General features: G+C 45.0%; 1 protein-coding gene and 2 non-coding genes across 3 annotated transcripts; all 3 read left to right on the forward strand.

Annotated features, from left to right (window-relative positions):
- The first annotated feature begins 4,569 nt into the window (after positions 1-4,569).
- On the forward strand, positions 4,570-14,203 carry CCT6A (chaperonin containing TCP1 subunit 6A). Its single transcript, XM_056865244.1, has 14 exons — positions 4,570-4,727; positions 6,787-6,850; positions 7,888-8,022; positions 8,628-8,801; positions 8,965-9,068; positions 9,668-9,778; positions 10,008-10,167; positions 10,305-10,387; positions 11,012-11,108; positions 11,719-11,866; positions 12,638-12,771; positions 13,028-13,130; positions 13,473-13,545; positions 14,108-14,203. Exons 1-14 carry the CDS (start codon positions 4,591-4,593, stop codon positions 14,178-14,180), a joined length of 1,596 nt encoding a protein of 531 aa, XP_056721222.1. The 5' UTR covers positions 4,570-4,590; the 3' UTR covers positions 14,181-14,203.
- LOC130491850 (small nucleolar RNA SNORA22) lies at positions 8,352-8,478 on the forward strand. Its single transcript, XR_008933874.1, has one exon. It is a non-coding gene; the product is annotated as a small nucleolar RNA SNORA22 (small nucleolar RNA).
- LOC130491848 (small nucleolar RNA SNORA15) lies at positions 9,426-9,563 on the forward strand. The gene has a single exon (XR_008933873.1). It is a non-coding gene; the product is annotated as a small nucleolar RNA SNORA15 (small nucleolar RNA).
- Positions 14,204-15,862: the final 1,659 nt, after the last annotated feature.

Consider the following 15,862-nt stretch of genomic DNA (forward strand, 5'->3'; position numbering starts at 1 on the left):
ATGGCCTGTATGGCCCCTTTCAACACTGTGATTCTATTATTCTATTTTGCCTGCCATGAAGCCACTGCATAGAGAACTGGCCAGGCCTAGGGGGCTCTCTGAACAGAGTGCACATCTTAGAAAGCCTTGACATTCCAGTTTGCAGGGGAATGTAGACCATGATGGGAAAGCTCTCCTCCAGGGCTGCTTCGCTGTTGTTAGGGATCTTCTAATTGAGGAAATCCTCGTATGCTTCCAAGGCACACAGGGATTGCCCCAAAACAACAACTTTGGGTTCTTTTGGGGTTTTTTTTAGTACTGGGTGGTCTTTGATTTGTCAGAGGTCCTTTCTTCTGAAGGACAGGCTAGCCCTTTTCAATTATTGCTCCTTATTCAAATGCCCATTTAACAAAATAAAAGCCTTTAGCATGTTCCACCATACATTCCTTGTCCTTATTTTCAAACCTCCCCTTTCCCATTATCTCTCCACTCCTCTATCATCCCATTCAGCTCCACTGATCTCACATCAGCTGCTCTCTCAGATGAATCTTCCCTTTCTTCCCTACTGTCACTCATGGCTGGAACCACCTCCTAGAGCACATCTCTCACTTACTTAAATTCTTTCCTCAAAACTTACCCTTTTCAAAGTCTCCCATTTATTCCAATTACAGTGCTTAGGCTTTAATTTAGTAATGGGATTTAAGGGTTACACTGAAGTCTCTGTACTGAATCACATCCTAAGCACTGGAACAAATGCAGATTCTTCCTCTATCCATCCTCTTCTTGCTCTTTTATATCAATTATTAGTTTGTAAGAGGCAGGGACATTTGAAAAGCACTAAAGACAATGATAGTGCTGTTTAAATAATTCAACACCAAGTGAAATTCCAAAGGGTAGATGTGTTAGTCTGTTGCAAAAAAATAATAATTACATAAACATGACTATCGTGGCACAATATAAAAGCTAGAATAAAACTGTGTTAGTCTTTAAGGGGTCACAAGACTCCCATTTGTTTTAACAGGGAATAAATCCTACAAACAAACAAACAAACAAACTTCCAGGATTCATCGGTGGCTGAAATAAAGGGTGCTTTGACACATACCAAATAATGCACTTTCAATCCACTTTCAATGCATTTTACAGTTGGATTTTACTGTGTAAAACGGCCAAAACCCACTTGTAAACAATCATTAAAGTGCATTGAAAGTGGATTGAAAGTGTATTATTCAGTATGTGTGAAAGTGCCCAAAGTCCCAGACTCAAGGGGTGTTTCCTTAATTTAGAGTAGTTCACTTAGTTTGAGAACTTTGATTTCTGAGTGCAAAAGTGCAGGCAGCTGCAGTTTACATAAGCTTTCCAGTTAGGAATGGCTCTATTGCCCTCTACTGGCTAAAACTTCACACAAACAATTACAAAAATTCCAATTGAATGAGAGCAGCGCATGTACTAATAAATGAGCCCTTAAACAAACATAGGTAACTGCCTTATGCAGACTCGGGCCTTTGCTCCATCTAGCTGAGCACTCTATGCTTACTGGTACTGCCTCTGCGTGGGTCAGATAGAAAAAAAAGTATCTTGCAATATCTAGGGTTGCCAGGTCCCTTTTCGCAACTGGCGGGAGGTTTTTGGGGCGGAGCCTGAGAATGGTGGGGTTTGAGGAGGGGAGGGACTTCAATGCCATAGAGTGCAATAGCCAAAGTGGCCATTTTCTCCAGGTGAACTGATCTCTATCAGCTGGAGATCAGTTATAATAGCAGGAGATCTCCTGCTATTACCTGGTAGTTGGCAACCCTAGCAATATCTGCTATCCTGAGATCCCTTAACAGGAGTTTCTGGGGGTCAAACATGGGGTCTTCTACGAATGGCTTCAGCGGAGAGGGAAGGAAAATGAACACACTTATTCACAAGAGTTGTTCAAGGATGAATGTATCCTTTGCTGCTAGTGACAAACAATATCTGCATCTCATATAGGTATTATGATAGTGGCCTACCTTACAGGGCTGTTGCGTTATGGTTATTAACAATGATAAATGGAAACCCTGTGTAAATGCAGGTAGCGAAGGGAAAATGTCCAGAAGAAATGGACCCTTGTTTAGAAAAAAATCAATATATGAAATAATACAAACAGAGCAAAGAGTTCAGGTACCTTTCCCCCCTTTTCTTGAAGTAGACCACCATGAAGAGTCTGAAGCGCAGTCTGGGTCTACAAATACCTGGAAAATAAAATTTGTTTGTGAGTTAACACCTACACAGTGAAACACTGGAATTGCAAAGAATGTTATACACTGACATCTGATATAAAAAGCTAAATATTAAAAATCCACTGTAATCTGTAAAACCACTTGTGTATAATTATAATACAAAATAATCAAAATCAAAATTTAAAAGATAAAGCAAATGGCAAAAAAGATGTAAACTAAAAAGTCTTGCCCACCACAGAATATAAAATATTTTGATATAGTGGAATATCATATATACACAATTTGCATAAATACAGACCATGGGGGGGGGGGAAACCAACATTTCTAATAAACTATATCCCAATGTTAATGATAATCTGTTGGGTATACAAATAAGCTCAGCTACATAACCCTTTAATAGCCCACCTGAGACTGACTGGAGGCATAACTAAATTATGGGTACGCTCCTGCAGCAGAAAAACATGAGACAAACCTACATATACGTTCAGATACATAATGTGTAATATATGAGTATGTGTAATATATACATGTGTGTATGCATACATATACACATGCATATATATGTGTGTGTGTAAAGTGCCTTCAAGTCGCAGCCGACTTATGGCGACCCCTTTTGGGGTTTTCATGGCAAGAGACTAACAGAGGTGGTTCTGCACAGCAACCCTGGTATTCCTTGGTGGTCTCCCATCCAAATACGAACCAGGGCTGACTCTGTTTAGCTTCTGAGATCTGACAAGATCAGGCTAGCCTGGGCCATCCAGGTCAGGGCGCACATATATACATACACACAAATATATATGCAAGTACATATGTATGTGAATAGGTATATGTATGAAGTGCCCACAATAAAGATATTTTACCTGTGGCACTATTAACTGCCTCTGTACATGAACAGGTGCAGGAATTCCCCTTTTAGACGTGACGCCCATGTAGATAAATGCGTTTCAAGAAAACACCCCCTCTGTCTTCTCTTGCTTTCCTTCTTCACTCAGTTTGCATAAAGCACATACACAATACTCAATGTGCAACATAGCGCGTTATCTATTACAAAGACCGTGTCCCGGCAAAAGACTTTGCTTTGCAGAATTACTTGTTGATCTCGGTTGCCAAGAATGACACCCATGGGAACCGCAGGAGTGTATCGTATTGAAATCCATTGTTAGAAATGTATAAAGCTTGAACAATTCTAAACAGCAGTGTGACTCTTTCTTTTGCTTTTGGGCTGAGAGATTTGATCCCAGCTTGTATTGTTTAAATTGGTACCATTAAACGGCATAGCTGTAAAACTACTTCCTGATGTCCAGTGCGTTATCCTTTGATCTGACATACCTGGGATAATGGTTGTATATATACAAACATATCTGTGTAAGCATAAGCAAAGGTATTTATTACGGTCCACGACCAGCAAATACAGTAAAAATACACAAAAAAATGGGAACAATTCAAATAATCATGGTACACATCAACCACGAATACAGATAGACATAATATATTTAACATATTAACACTCCTAAAGAAATACTAAATATAAAAACACGACAAGGATTTAAAATCTGTACCACTCTAGATTAAGAACACTTCTTAGTTTTTTGGGGTTATAGACCTGGGCACAAAACCTGGCAACCCTTTGTGTCGTTTGAGACATATATGTGTATATATATGTCTGTATATATACAAACACCTATTCACATAGATATGTACATGCATCTATATTTGTGTGTATGTATATCTGTGTGTGTATGTATATATACACATACAATTATATATATATATATATATATATATACACACACACACTCATAAATATTTGTAGTTATATATGTGTATGTATATACGCGTGCATATCTGTGTGTGTGTATATATATACACACATATATAGTGTGTATATATATACACACATATATAAATACACATATTTATGAGTATGTGTATGTATATATGTGTGTGTGTGTATACATAGCCACACACATAGTACATAGTATACATGACTATACACATACTCATATAAAAGTGTGTATACATAGCTACTATACAATTTACATATACACACGCATGACTGCGTACAACGTGAGCGGGTTTTAAAAAAGCAACTAATTAATATTCCTAACGTACTTTCCACGCCCAGGCCCGCCATTTTGCCTAGCAACGGTTTCCAACGGCTGCAAGCAGCCGCCTCCCAGCCCGCCGGGCAAGGCTTGAGTGACGCGCCGCCGGCCAATTGGAAACGGGTTCGGGTTGGCGGCCAAGCCAGTGAGCGGCCCCGAGCGGCGGTGGAGCCTTCCAGAAGGGGGCGAGGAAATGACGTCGGGTCCCGCCTCCTCTCTCTCCCTCAGTCGGCCGGCCGCGAGTTGCGCGCGCAGCACCTTCTTTTCCCCTTCCCCTGTCTCTCTCTCTCTGCGGCTGAGGCGAGATGGCGGCGGTGAAGGCGCTCAACCCCAAGGCCGAGGTGGCGAGGGCTCAGGCGGCTTTGGCCGTCAACATCAGCGCCGCGCGGGGCCTGCAGGACGTCCTCAGGACCAACCTGGGCCCTAAAGGAACCATGAAGATGTAAGGGCGAGCAACGGAATGGAGGCGGGGCTACCCCGCGTGCCGTTCAGGGGCGGAAGTGGGGGGGAGGGGTGACGCTGCACGAGGGCCTGGCGGGACCTTTTGTTAGAGGAGGGGGAAAGCAGATCTGGCTTCACTTGTGTTGTAAGCTTTCCCCTCCCCAATCTGTGATCAGAATATTATTGGTCCAGGTTGGTGGAGTTGTCTTATTTATTTATTATTTTCATTTGTTAGCCCGCTCTTCCCGGCCAAAGCCAGGCTCAGAGCAGCTTGCGGAACTTACTGCCACTAGATGTAGCGACGACCGCTAATTTACAGTGCATTCCTAAAGAGAGTTGCTCCAGTCTAAGCCCATTCATTTCAGTGGCTGGTGGAGTTGTCTTGCGGAACATGCTGCCACTAGGTGTAGTGACGACCGCTAACTTACAGTGCATTCCTAAAGAGAGTTGCTCCAGTCTAAGCCCATTCATTTCAGTGGTTGGTGGAGTTGTCTTGTGGAACTTGCTGCCACTAGGTGCAGTGACGACCGCTAACTTACAGTGCATTCCTAAAGAGAGTTGCTCCAGTCTAAGCCCATTCATTTCAGTGGTTGGTGGAGTTGTCTTGTGGAACTTGCTGCCACTAGGTGCAGTGACGACCGCTAACTTACAGTGCATTCCTAAAGAGAGTTGCTCCAGTCTAAGCCCATTCATTTCAGTGGTTGGTGGAGTTGTCTTGCGGAACATGCTGCCACTAGGTGTAGTGACGACCGCTAACTTACAGTGCATTCCTAAAGAGAGTTGCTCCAGTCTAAGCCCATTCATTTCAGTGGTTGGTGGAGTTGTCTTGTGGAACTTGCTGCCACTAGGTGCAGTGACGACCGCTAACTTACAGTGCATTCCTAAAGAGAGTTGCTCCAGTCTAAGCCCATTCATTTCAGTGGTTGGTGGAGTTGTCTTGTGGAACTTGCTGCCACTAGGTGCAGTGACGACCGCTAACTTACAGTGCATTCCTAAAGAGAGTTGCTCCAGTCTAAGCCCATTCATTTCAGTGGTTGGTGGAGTTGTCTTGTGGAACTTGCTGCCACTAGGTGCAGTGACGACCGCTAACTTACAGTGCATTCCTAAGGAGAGTTGCTCCAGTCTAAGCCCATTCATTTCAGTGGTTGGTGGAGTTGTCTTGTGGAACTTGCTGCCACTAGGTGCAGTGACAACCGCTAACTTACAGTGCATTCCTAAGGAGAGTTGCTCCAGTCTAAGCCCATTCATTTCAATGGGCTTAGACTGGAGTAGCTCTCCTTAGTAACGCACTGTTAGATGGGAAGGAGAGAGGGCTCGGACAGATCCATCATGGATGAGAAAAGGAAGTTCATCATGGGACGTAACTTATCATAGCCCGGATGGCTAAGTGGAACCTGGGACGGGGGTGGGTGAGGGAGAGACCAGAGGAAGACTTTTGGCTCGATGCAAAATAAGAGTCCTGTATCACCTTAAAGACTAACATCTATTTCACTACGATGGGTAGCCGTGTTAATCTGTCCCATCGCAGGGGGAAAAGAGCAAGAGTCCAGTGGCACCTTTAAGACTAACAGCATTTCTGGCAGGGTATGAGCTTTCGTGAGCCACAGCTTACCTCTTCAGATATTTCACTAGGAGGCTTTCGTGAGTCAGGGCCCCCTGCATCTGGAGAAAGAGTGCTGTGCCTCCTGAAAGCTCATAGTGAAATAAATGCAGTTAGTCTTTAGGATGCCACTGACTTTTGTTTAATCTTGCTGCATTGGACTAACCGCTGCCCCTTTGCAAGTGTCATTGTCTCTAGGCTCTGCCCTTCCAGGGGGGCAGCCAGGCCTCAGTTGTGAGAACAGGGATCGAAAAGCAGGATATAAATCTTAAAAGTTTACAGGAAAGCATCGGTGTTGGGAAAAGCTTGGCAGCTGCTGATCAAACTGGACAGTGCTGGCCTACTTGAGTGAACAGTCAGGCTCCAAATAAGGGGATGGGCTATGTTTTCGGTAAATTTTCTTAATAACCTGTGCCTACAAAGTGAAACTAGAAGTTGATGGTTCTTTTTTATCCTATAGGCTTGTGTCTGGTGCTGGAGATATCAAGCTTACCAAAGATGGCAATGTACTGCTTCATGAAATGGTGAGTCCTTTCTTCAAACAGAGTGGAAATGTGCTATGGCTTTTAGAGTGCTGGATTATGGCCGGGAAGCTCTGGGCTCAAATCCCCTCTCTGCTATACAGCTCACTAGGTGACCTTGGGCCAGTCGCAGTTACCAATGCCTACACTACCTCACAGAGTTATTAGGGTAAAGCTGAGGACAGGAGAATCATCTATGGGAACCTGAACTCCTTGCAGAAAAGGCAGGGTAAAAAAGGGACAGATAAATAGTGCACCAAAAATTTAAACACAGTGTAATCTAGGGATGTAACATTCTTCTTTTGAAGACAACAGAATACTTTTCATCTAAGTCTAATTTAGAGATACTGTAGCTTGGTCATTTTTTTTATTTTTTTTAGCAAACAGAAACCACACTTTATTCGTTTGCATTGCTGTTATGATCAGTATGGCAGCTTGAACATTTTATAGAAGTCTATGACAGGGGATAAAAGCCAGAGTGGTGTAGTGGTTATGGTGTCGGACTAGGATCTGAGAAACCCAGGTTCGAATCCCCACTCTGCCATGGAAACTTTCAGGCTGACCTTGGGCCAGTCACACACACTCAGCCTGGCAAGTATTTGGATGGGAGACCTCCAAGGACTACTAGGAGCGTGACTCGGAGGCAGACAGTGGCAAACCACCTCCGAACATCTCTTGCCTTGAAAACCCTATGGGGTCGCCATAAGTTGGCTGCAACTTGATGGTAAAAAAAATGACACAGGTTAATGTTTTCCTTTATACTGTTAAATTTTTATTACAAGTTGTGAAATGCAAATTTAGATGCACACCAGGAGTGAGTAGTACAGCCATCTGTGAAATGTCTCACATGTTCAAGAGGCTGTTCCTGATGTTTCATTGGTTAGGTTTTGATGGTGGCTGGAGGGAGGGTTCATATTGATGCGTGTCTGTGGATTGGCCAAGTATGGCAAGGCTCGCTGGGAAGCGCAGCAATCCTGGCCTGTCGCAGTAACAGGAACTCGACAGTGCTGCTGTTGCTCACTACGTCTTGCATTTCTCAGCAAATCCAGCACCCAACAGCCTCCTTGATAGCCAAAGTAGCAACAGCGCAGGATGACATCACTGGAGACGGTACCACTTCCAATGTCCTCATCATCGGGGAGCTGCTCAAGCAGGCCGACCTCTACATTTCAGAGGTACGTCTGTGTGGTTTCTATACTTAGACAGCTCTACTTAGACAGCCTTCAGGGATTTGACTGCATTTAGCTTATTTTGCAATCATTACGTTTTGGAAGCAAAGTATGAAATTTTGCTCATTCGGATCGAGGCCCTTCATATGAGTGCCGCTGCTTAAGGAGGAATTGAGGGGTTGTTGGTTTAGTCTCTGAAACCAGGGTTTATATTTCGACAAGGACCAATTCTCCTGTCAGGTTGGGCTTTTTCATATGTTCAAATCATGTGCTGATTTGTGGCATAATTGACTGTGGCAGCACGCCGATTTGCTGAGCCTTGTAACACCCCAAGTGTGCACAGTGAACACCCAAGTGGGCTTCGTAGCTCTTTTGGCATAACTCTGTGCTAGAATAATGTGTACTTTACCCTCTACGTAGAAAGGAACCTCTTTCCTACGTATTCAAAAGGACAGTACAGATCACGTAGACTCATGGAAATGCCATCTTCTTGGATCCAAGGTGTAAGCATATCCAGAGATCCAGTGTCTTAAAGCATTTTTCCCCCTTTTGCCAAATAAAGCAGCCCTAAAAATCAGGAGGGAGCATTCATTCTTCTATTCTTGTATCAGGGCTTGCATCCTCGAATAGTTACGGAAGGATTTGAGGCTGCAAAGGAGAAAGCCCTTCAGGTCTTGGAGCAAGTCAAAGTAACAAAAGAAATGGATAGAGAAACACTGATAGATGTTGCCAGAACCTCTCTTCGCACCAAGGTGCATGCTGAACTCGCTGATGTCTTAACAGAGGTAAGTGTTCAGGTAGCTTCATGTTTTCTCCTTTCTAAGTAATTGTGTGCAGCTTTCATATTTAAAAGGGAGGAAGGGTAGATGATGACAATCTGGGGAATGGGTAGAAGATTATTTTTTTAATAGTACCGTCCTCTTACCCCACCCCACCCCCAAACACCAGGCTGTAGTGGATTCTGTTCTGGCAGTCCGAAAACCAGGCGAGCCGATTGATCTCTACATGGTTGAGATTATGGAGATGAAGCACAAATCTGAAACTGACACGACGTAAGTGCAAAACTTGCTCTTTTGACAGGGATGAAAGTGGCCCTGTGCTGCTGTTCTCTTTTGTCTTTATTTTTGTTTTATCATTTTTGTTGGTTTGAGTATGCTGCATTGAATTGCCTTTGGGATGGAAATGTTTTGGAACAAAACAATCTTCCCCAGCTGGTATGACACAGCTGTGTGCTTAGCCGGCGGTTAGTCTCAGCTATCCAGCGCTTTCTCTTTAGCCGAAAGGTGAACGGCAGGCAGAGCTCTTTGATTTGTCTGCCCAGCCCAGGCTGCAGTTCATCGCCAAAGCCTTTTCATTAGGCATTTGAAACGAAAGAGAATGGACCTCAAACTGTAAATATTTGTCTGAGGGCATGGACGAATTCTGCATTGGCTTTTATAATAGCTAATGGAGTCAGACACCATGCGAGAGCAATGTTTCTGTCTCGGGCATTGTTGGTGGCATGCTGTGCCTCGGGCAGCATGCCTGCGTCAGAAGCAGATACACAGGTGAGTTGTTTGCTGGGCAGCAGGAGTCCACATGGTGGGAGGCGCTTGTGACCGTGTGTCAAGAGAACTTTAATTCCTAACAAAAGTGAACCGCTTCTTACCAGGTTGATCAGAGGGCTTGTCTTGGATCACGGCGCTCGCCATCCCGACATGAAGAAGAGAGTCGAAGATGCTTTCATCCTTACTTGCAATGTGTCATTGGAATATGAAAAAACGTAAGTTTTGGGCATGCCTGCACACCAGGATAGAAGGCTCAAGTGGGGGGAGATTTGGGCATCTTGCGCACTGCTTCTTCAGCAGTATCTCTGGGTACTCCTGGCTCTACCAGCCTTAGCCTCCCCTTATGCTGCATTAAGCCCTGGTCCATTTTTGCCTGTTCACTCAATGGATATGTACTTTTAACTATTTAGCATCCAGACAATGTGGTTGGTTGCTTGTTTTCAGAGAAGTAAACTCCGGATTCTTCTATAAGAGTGCAGAAGAAAGGGAGAAGCTAGTGAAAGCAGAAAGGAAGTTCATCGAAGAGAGAGTGAACAAAATTATCGAACTGAAAAAAAACATCTGTAAAGACTCTAATAAAGGCTTTGTTGTGATCAACCAAAAGGTGAGATTAGAGGTTTGGAGATAGTGACCTGATAGGCCACAAATGGACCTTTTCCTAATGTGGATGTGCACTAGTGCTGTGGAATACATTGAGAAGATTGCCTCAGCTCTGACTGGTCGTCACTGTTTCTTTTTCAGGGGATTGACCCTTTCTCCTTGGACTCCCTCGCGAAAGAAGGGATTATAGCTTTACGCAGAGCAAAACGCAGGAACATGGAAAGGTCAGTGCCTAGAAGGAAGACTTGTACAGAGTGACCACAAAATGACCTCCATTAGCTAATTGATCACGCTGCTTACCCCCGTTCCCAAAGAGTTGCACCCAAACACCTCTGGGAGAAATGTGCAGGGCAGCCACATGGGCCTCGCTTTTGTAAAGAATTATCAACTAGACAGTTTGCATGCCTGGTGATGTAGTTTTTCGAAGGAAAGTGCTTCAAGTTCTTTCCCATAAATCATCTGATTGCACGTCGCTCCACCCAGGATGTGTGCATTGCTGTCCGATAGTCCAGCCTGGACTTCCTTTTTGCCTGACACAGATCAGAACATTTGGAGGGAACCCATCCTGCTTGGGGTATTTCTGCCATGACTGCAGCATATATAGGCAGTGATGCATTTGGTCTTCAGTTCATCTCCAATGCTTAGTTTGTTTGTTTTTCTGGTGCTTTTCTCTCCTGTGTACCAGATCCACCTGCCTTGTGTTCTTTGGATACTAAAGTTAACGTGGCTTTTATTAGGAGGATGGTGTTGTAAGACATCTTGAAACTGGGATGTTCCTCTGCCCCCTCCACCCCTCGTCTGGGATTGTAGCAATGCTAGAAATACAGTTTCTTTGCTTCCTCTTCCAGGTTGACCCTTGCTTGTGGTGGTGTTGCTATGAATTCAGTAGAGGACATCTCTGTTGACTGCCTGGGACACGCAGGCCTTGTCTATGAATACACACTGGTAGGTGTGACTTAAACATTTATCTCTCTCTTTTGTTATAGCTGGCTTCCAATGGAAGCACTGTGAATTCGGCTGTACTGTTGCTTGACAAATATGCAAAGGGTGAAACTACCTGTTGGTGCTTTTTGGATCTGTGATGGCTAATAGCTGGTTAGATGCTGGGAAAGGAGTTGCACTGGTTTTAAAACAGCACAGTGTAGGTGTTAAGAACAGTGGTTTGGAGCAGTGGACTCTGATCTGGAGAACCAGGTTGATTCCCCACTCCAACACATGAAGCCAGCTGGGTGACCTTGGCCAGTCACAGGAGCTGTCTCAGCCCCACCTACCTCACAGGGTGTCTGTTGTGGGGAGGGGAAGGGAAGGTGATTGGAAGCCGGTTTGATTCTTCCTTAAGTGGGAGAGACATTTAGCATATAAAAACCAGCTCTTCTTCTAACTGGCAGATGGGCCGAGGTTGTGTCAACCACCCTTTTGGATTTTTTTTCTGTGTTCCTCAGTGAATTGGAAGAGGCAGTCCAGCATTTAGCAGCATGTGGTCAGTGGTCTGCTTTGTGTCTGCAGTCAGCGGCTACAATGCTTAGGTGTCCTCTTGCTCTTTCTCTTTGGACAGGGCGAAGAGAAGTTCACCTTCATCGAGAAATGTGACAACCCTCGTTCTGTGACTCTGTTGATCCGGGGACCCAATAAGCACACTCTGACGCAAATCAAGGATGCCATCAGGGACGGGCTTCGTGCTGTCAAAAATGCTATTGAGGATGGTGAGTATCGCTCCAGAGCGCCTCCCAAAATGTCAGTAGTGTGGGCTACTGCTTCAAAAGGGAAATGGATTTGACTGTAGAGCCGCTTGCTGTTTATCCATTATTCTGATGCGGCTGCAATCCTGCTGGCAGTTGCATCGCAGTTAACGGGATGTTACATATTCATTACTATCTTGCCTGCCTTCTGTTCATGGAACTTCAAGGCAGTATGCCACAGGAATCAACCCGGGAGGTCTCTTATCTAGGCAGTGACCAAATCCGCACCGCCTTAACATCAGAAAACTCCCTATACCTTCAGTTGTACTCTGTTACCTTCAAGTTCACTAGTAAGACATGTTAAAACAGTCCATAAATCTCTGTTGTCCAGCTGGGTACGTATGTCTCCTTGTGTGGTTCCTCTAAATAAATGTATGTCCCTCTAGATGGCCATCTGTCAGCAATGCTGATTCTATAACCTTAGGCAGATCATGAGAGGGAGGGCACCTTGGCCATCTTCTGGGCATGGAATATGGGTCACTGGGGGTGGGGAGAGGTAGTTGTGAATTTCCTGCATTGTGGACTAGGTAACCCTGGTGGTCCCTTCCAACTCTATGATTCTAAAATTTGGGGTGTTTTTTACTTAAAATGATAACTCCCAGCAAGCTTTTCTTCTATGGCTTGCTAGCCGCTGAAGATTGTTGCCGCTCAGGACTGAATTTGAGTAGAGCAGGTGCCTCGTGTGTTTTCTGTGGCTCATGTAGCTAGTTTGATTATTGTGGTGTCCTTTCACAGGCTGCGTAGTTCCAGGTGCCGGAGCTGTCGAGGTCGCCATAGCCGACGCCCTTGTGAAACATAAGGCCAGCATCAAAGGAAGAGCCCAACTTGGGGTTCAGGCTTTTGCCGATGCACTGCTTATAATTCCTAAGGTATGGAACTTTGGCAAAAACTACTTATCTTGCTTTGCAACACAAGGGCGTGGGTTGATACAATGCCCCAAAGAGGCTCAGTCTGTAGAGTGTGAGGCGAGGGTGCAATGGCAAGTAAAATCCCCGATGCATTTATGTAATTTAAACCCGCTGCTCTCCTGTGGTTTAATTGTTTACAGTGGACATGCAAGGTGATGACAAATTACTTGAGCATCGTGAACGAAACTGAAGAATTTAACTTGTTGTTTTTTGTCAGGTACTTGCTCAGAACTCGGGCTTCGATTCTCAAGAAACACTCGTGAAAGTTCAGGCTGAATATGCCGAGTCAGGACAACTTGTTGGTGTTGATCTAAACACTGGTAAGAGTGCAGAAAAGCATGTGTATGGTTTTGGGCCAAACGAACTGCAGTGTGCTATGCTCAAAGCTAAACTGCGCTACTCAAACATTTGTGTCAGTGAGTAACTGCGTGCAAACTTTTAAAAAACAAGCAGTCAGCTTGGACACATACTGGAGAATGGGCATGTATCTTTGGCCAGTCCCCGAGTGTTTGGCTGACCTGCTTGTCTCCATGGGAGCCAGTGGCACCACACTGAAGTGCTGTGTGTGTGGGTGTGTGTGTGTTTGAACGGCTTCTGCAAAAATTCTCTTTATTAAATAACTGAAGCACAGTTGGTTGAGAGCACATCTTCTGTGTTTGCAGGTGAGCCAGTGATGGCAGGAGCAGCTGGGATCTGGGATAATTACAGTGTTAAAAAGCAATTACTGCATTCATGGTAAGCTTAACACAAAGGGAATCGTTTTCATTAGCAATAACTTAGAAAAAGGTACTCTCGGTATTGCAAACCGACTCTTCAGCTAATAGGTGGGTTTTTTTAATGGGTGCGTTTTTTCTAGGGGATAGTAAGGGTTTCCCTCTAAAACATACACACAAAAGGCTCCAACTATCTTAGAAATCTAAGGACAGCTCCTAAAGAAGCAGAAGAGTTGGTTTTTATATGCTGACTTTCTCTACCAGTTAAGGGAGACTCAGGCCAGCTTACAATCATCTTCCCTTCCCCTCCCCACAACATACACCCTGTGAGGTAGGTGGGGCTGAGAGAGTGACTTGCCCAAGGTCACCCAACTGGCTTCATGTGTAGGAGTGGGGAAACAAATCCAGTTCACCACATTAGCCTCTGCAGCTCATTGTGGAGGAGTGGGGAATCAAACCCAGTTCTCCAGATCAGAGTCCACCACTCCAAACCACTGCTCTTAACCACTACGCCACACTTGGGTCGGGTCTTGGAGGCAGTACAATTAATACAAACTCCCCCCCCCTTTTTTTTTCCTTTTTAGCACCGTGATTGCTAGCAACATTCTCTTGGTTGACGAAATAATGCGGGCCGGAATGTCGTCTCTCAAAGGCTGAGCTGAAAAGCCCCTTTGAGCAGCCAGCAGCTGTGCCAGGAGTCTCTAAATCCAGTACAAGGGCCACGTCTTTCTCCCTCCTCCCCCCCCCCAGCATCCAGCTTCAGAGTAAGAGGAGGGATTGTTTCTCTAGGAGTTTGGCCACCCATGCTTCTGTTTTCAAATTGGCTAATTTATTTTTTACATGCACTGAAGTAATACATCTGAAGTTACTGTCTTTCTACCCAATAAACAGTTCTGCTCTAGGCTTTGGCTGCAGCATTTTTAATATCTGAGCTTTGACTTTTAAGAGCGGGATCTACTGGTGGAAGAAGGCAGTGAAACTGGAGAGCCAAGAGGGCCCATTCAGCTCACTCAATAAGAGCTTATAGAGCCTCCATTGCCCACAGTTGTACCTCTCCGTCATGCCACTGCTGACTTTCTGCAGAAAGGAAGTGATTTGTTTTCTGAGCTCTTGGGCCTGGGCGGATTGGGAAGGGCACCTGGAAGTTTTTTTTTCTGGGTCCTCTGCTATCCATTATTACTTTCCATTTGAGCTTGTCCTTTTACCTGGATCCCCCCCCCCCCCAAGGAGATTGATTCCTGGAATTGAAAGGTTCCTTGAATAATTACGTTTGCACCTCTCGGAGCTCTGGGCAGCACATGCAGTTATTCTCATGCCTCAAGTCTCTGAGATAGGAGGGAAGAAGGGGCTGAGGTCACCCAGGGAACAACAGAGACTTGAACCCAAGGCAGTCAACTTTACCCAGCTTCAATGCATAGTAGTATAGCCTTGAACTGGATTTGCTGAGAAAGGGTCACTTCTCTGGACATTCTTCATCCAGCAAGATGAGGACAGCAACAACTTCTACCTCTGCCACTTTCCTTAGAAATGCCACCTGAAGTGGCCAAAATCAATCATCTCCAGGATGTGACAAAGAAGCACAGGCTAGCCCACGGTTAATCAGACGTCTTGTTGGGCAAAAACCTTACTTGGCTCTGCCCGCTTTCTAAAAGCACAAGAAAGGTGTCAGCGGCTAGCATGGTGCCCACAGGCACCACGTTGGAGACTCCTGGGCTTCAGGAATACACTGACATGGGATATGTGCCAAAAATGAAGGGTTGATTCTCTTGATTGAATCTCCTCGATTCCCTGCACATATGTAACTTTCAGAGCAATGTACACCACTGCCCCCATCTTAGCCTGAAGGTCTCCTAGACGTAAAGAGGAGAGAATTGGGGTGGGGGGAGGCACCTATGCACACTTATTCCTGAGCCAGCCTTATTAGGCACAGTAGGACTTCCGATAAACAACAAAGGATTGGACTACAAGGCTGCAATTTCTGGGCTTACTGACTGCGAAGCTGGGGCTGAAGCTGGTCTCTTGCAGCAGAAACGGTCAACAATAGTTAAATTGTGGAACTCTCTGCCCCAGGATGTGGTGATGGCTGCCACCTTGGAAGGCTTTAAGAGGTGTGTACATGTTCATGGAGGAGAGGTGTATTCATGGCTACTAGTTAAAATGGATGCTGGTCATGATGCATACCTATTCTCTCCTGGATCAGAGGAGCATGCCTATAAGGGGCGGTGAAACACAGGCAGGATGGTGCTGCTGCAGTTGTCTTGTTTGGGGGCTTCCTAGAGGCACCTGGTTGGCCACTGTATGAACAGACTGCTGGACTTGATGGGCCTTGGTCTGATCCA

The sequence above is a fragment of the Euleptes europaea genome, chromosome 19 (assembly GCF_029931775.1).
Source record: "Euleptes europaea isolate rEulEur1 chromosome 19, rEulEur1.hap1, whole genome shotgun sequence".
NCBI lineage: Eukaryota > Metazoa > Chordata > Lepidosauria > Squamata > Sphaerodactylidae > Euleptes > Euleptes europaea.

What these genes read in the sequence shown, in the direction of transcription:
- CCT6A (XM_056865244.1), top strand. Translation starts at nt 4,591, where the DNA reads ATGGCGGCGGTGAAGGCGCTCAACCCCAAGGCCGAGGTGGCGAGGGCT. An exon ending in TTGTCTATGAATACACACTG is followed by an intron (nt 11,109 to 11,718) that starts GTAGGTGTGACT and finishes CTCTTTGGACAG; the next exon opens with GGCGAAGAGAAGTTCACCTT. An exon ending in TGGTGTTGATCTAAACACTG is followed by an intron (nt 13,131 to 13,472) that starts GTAAGAGTGCAG and finishes CTGTGTTTGCAG; the next exon opens with GTGAGCCAGTGATGGCAGGA.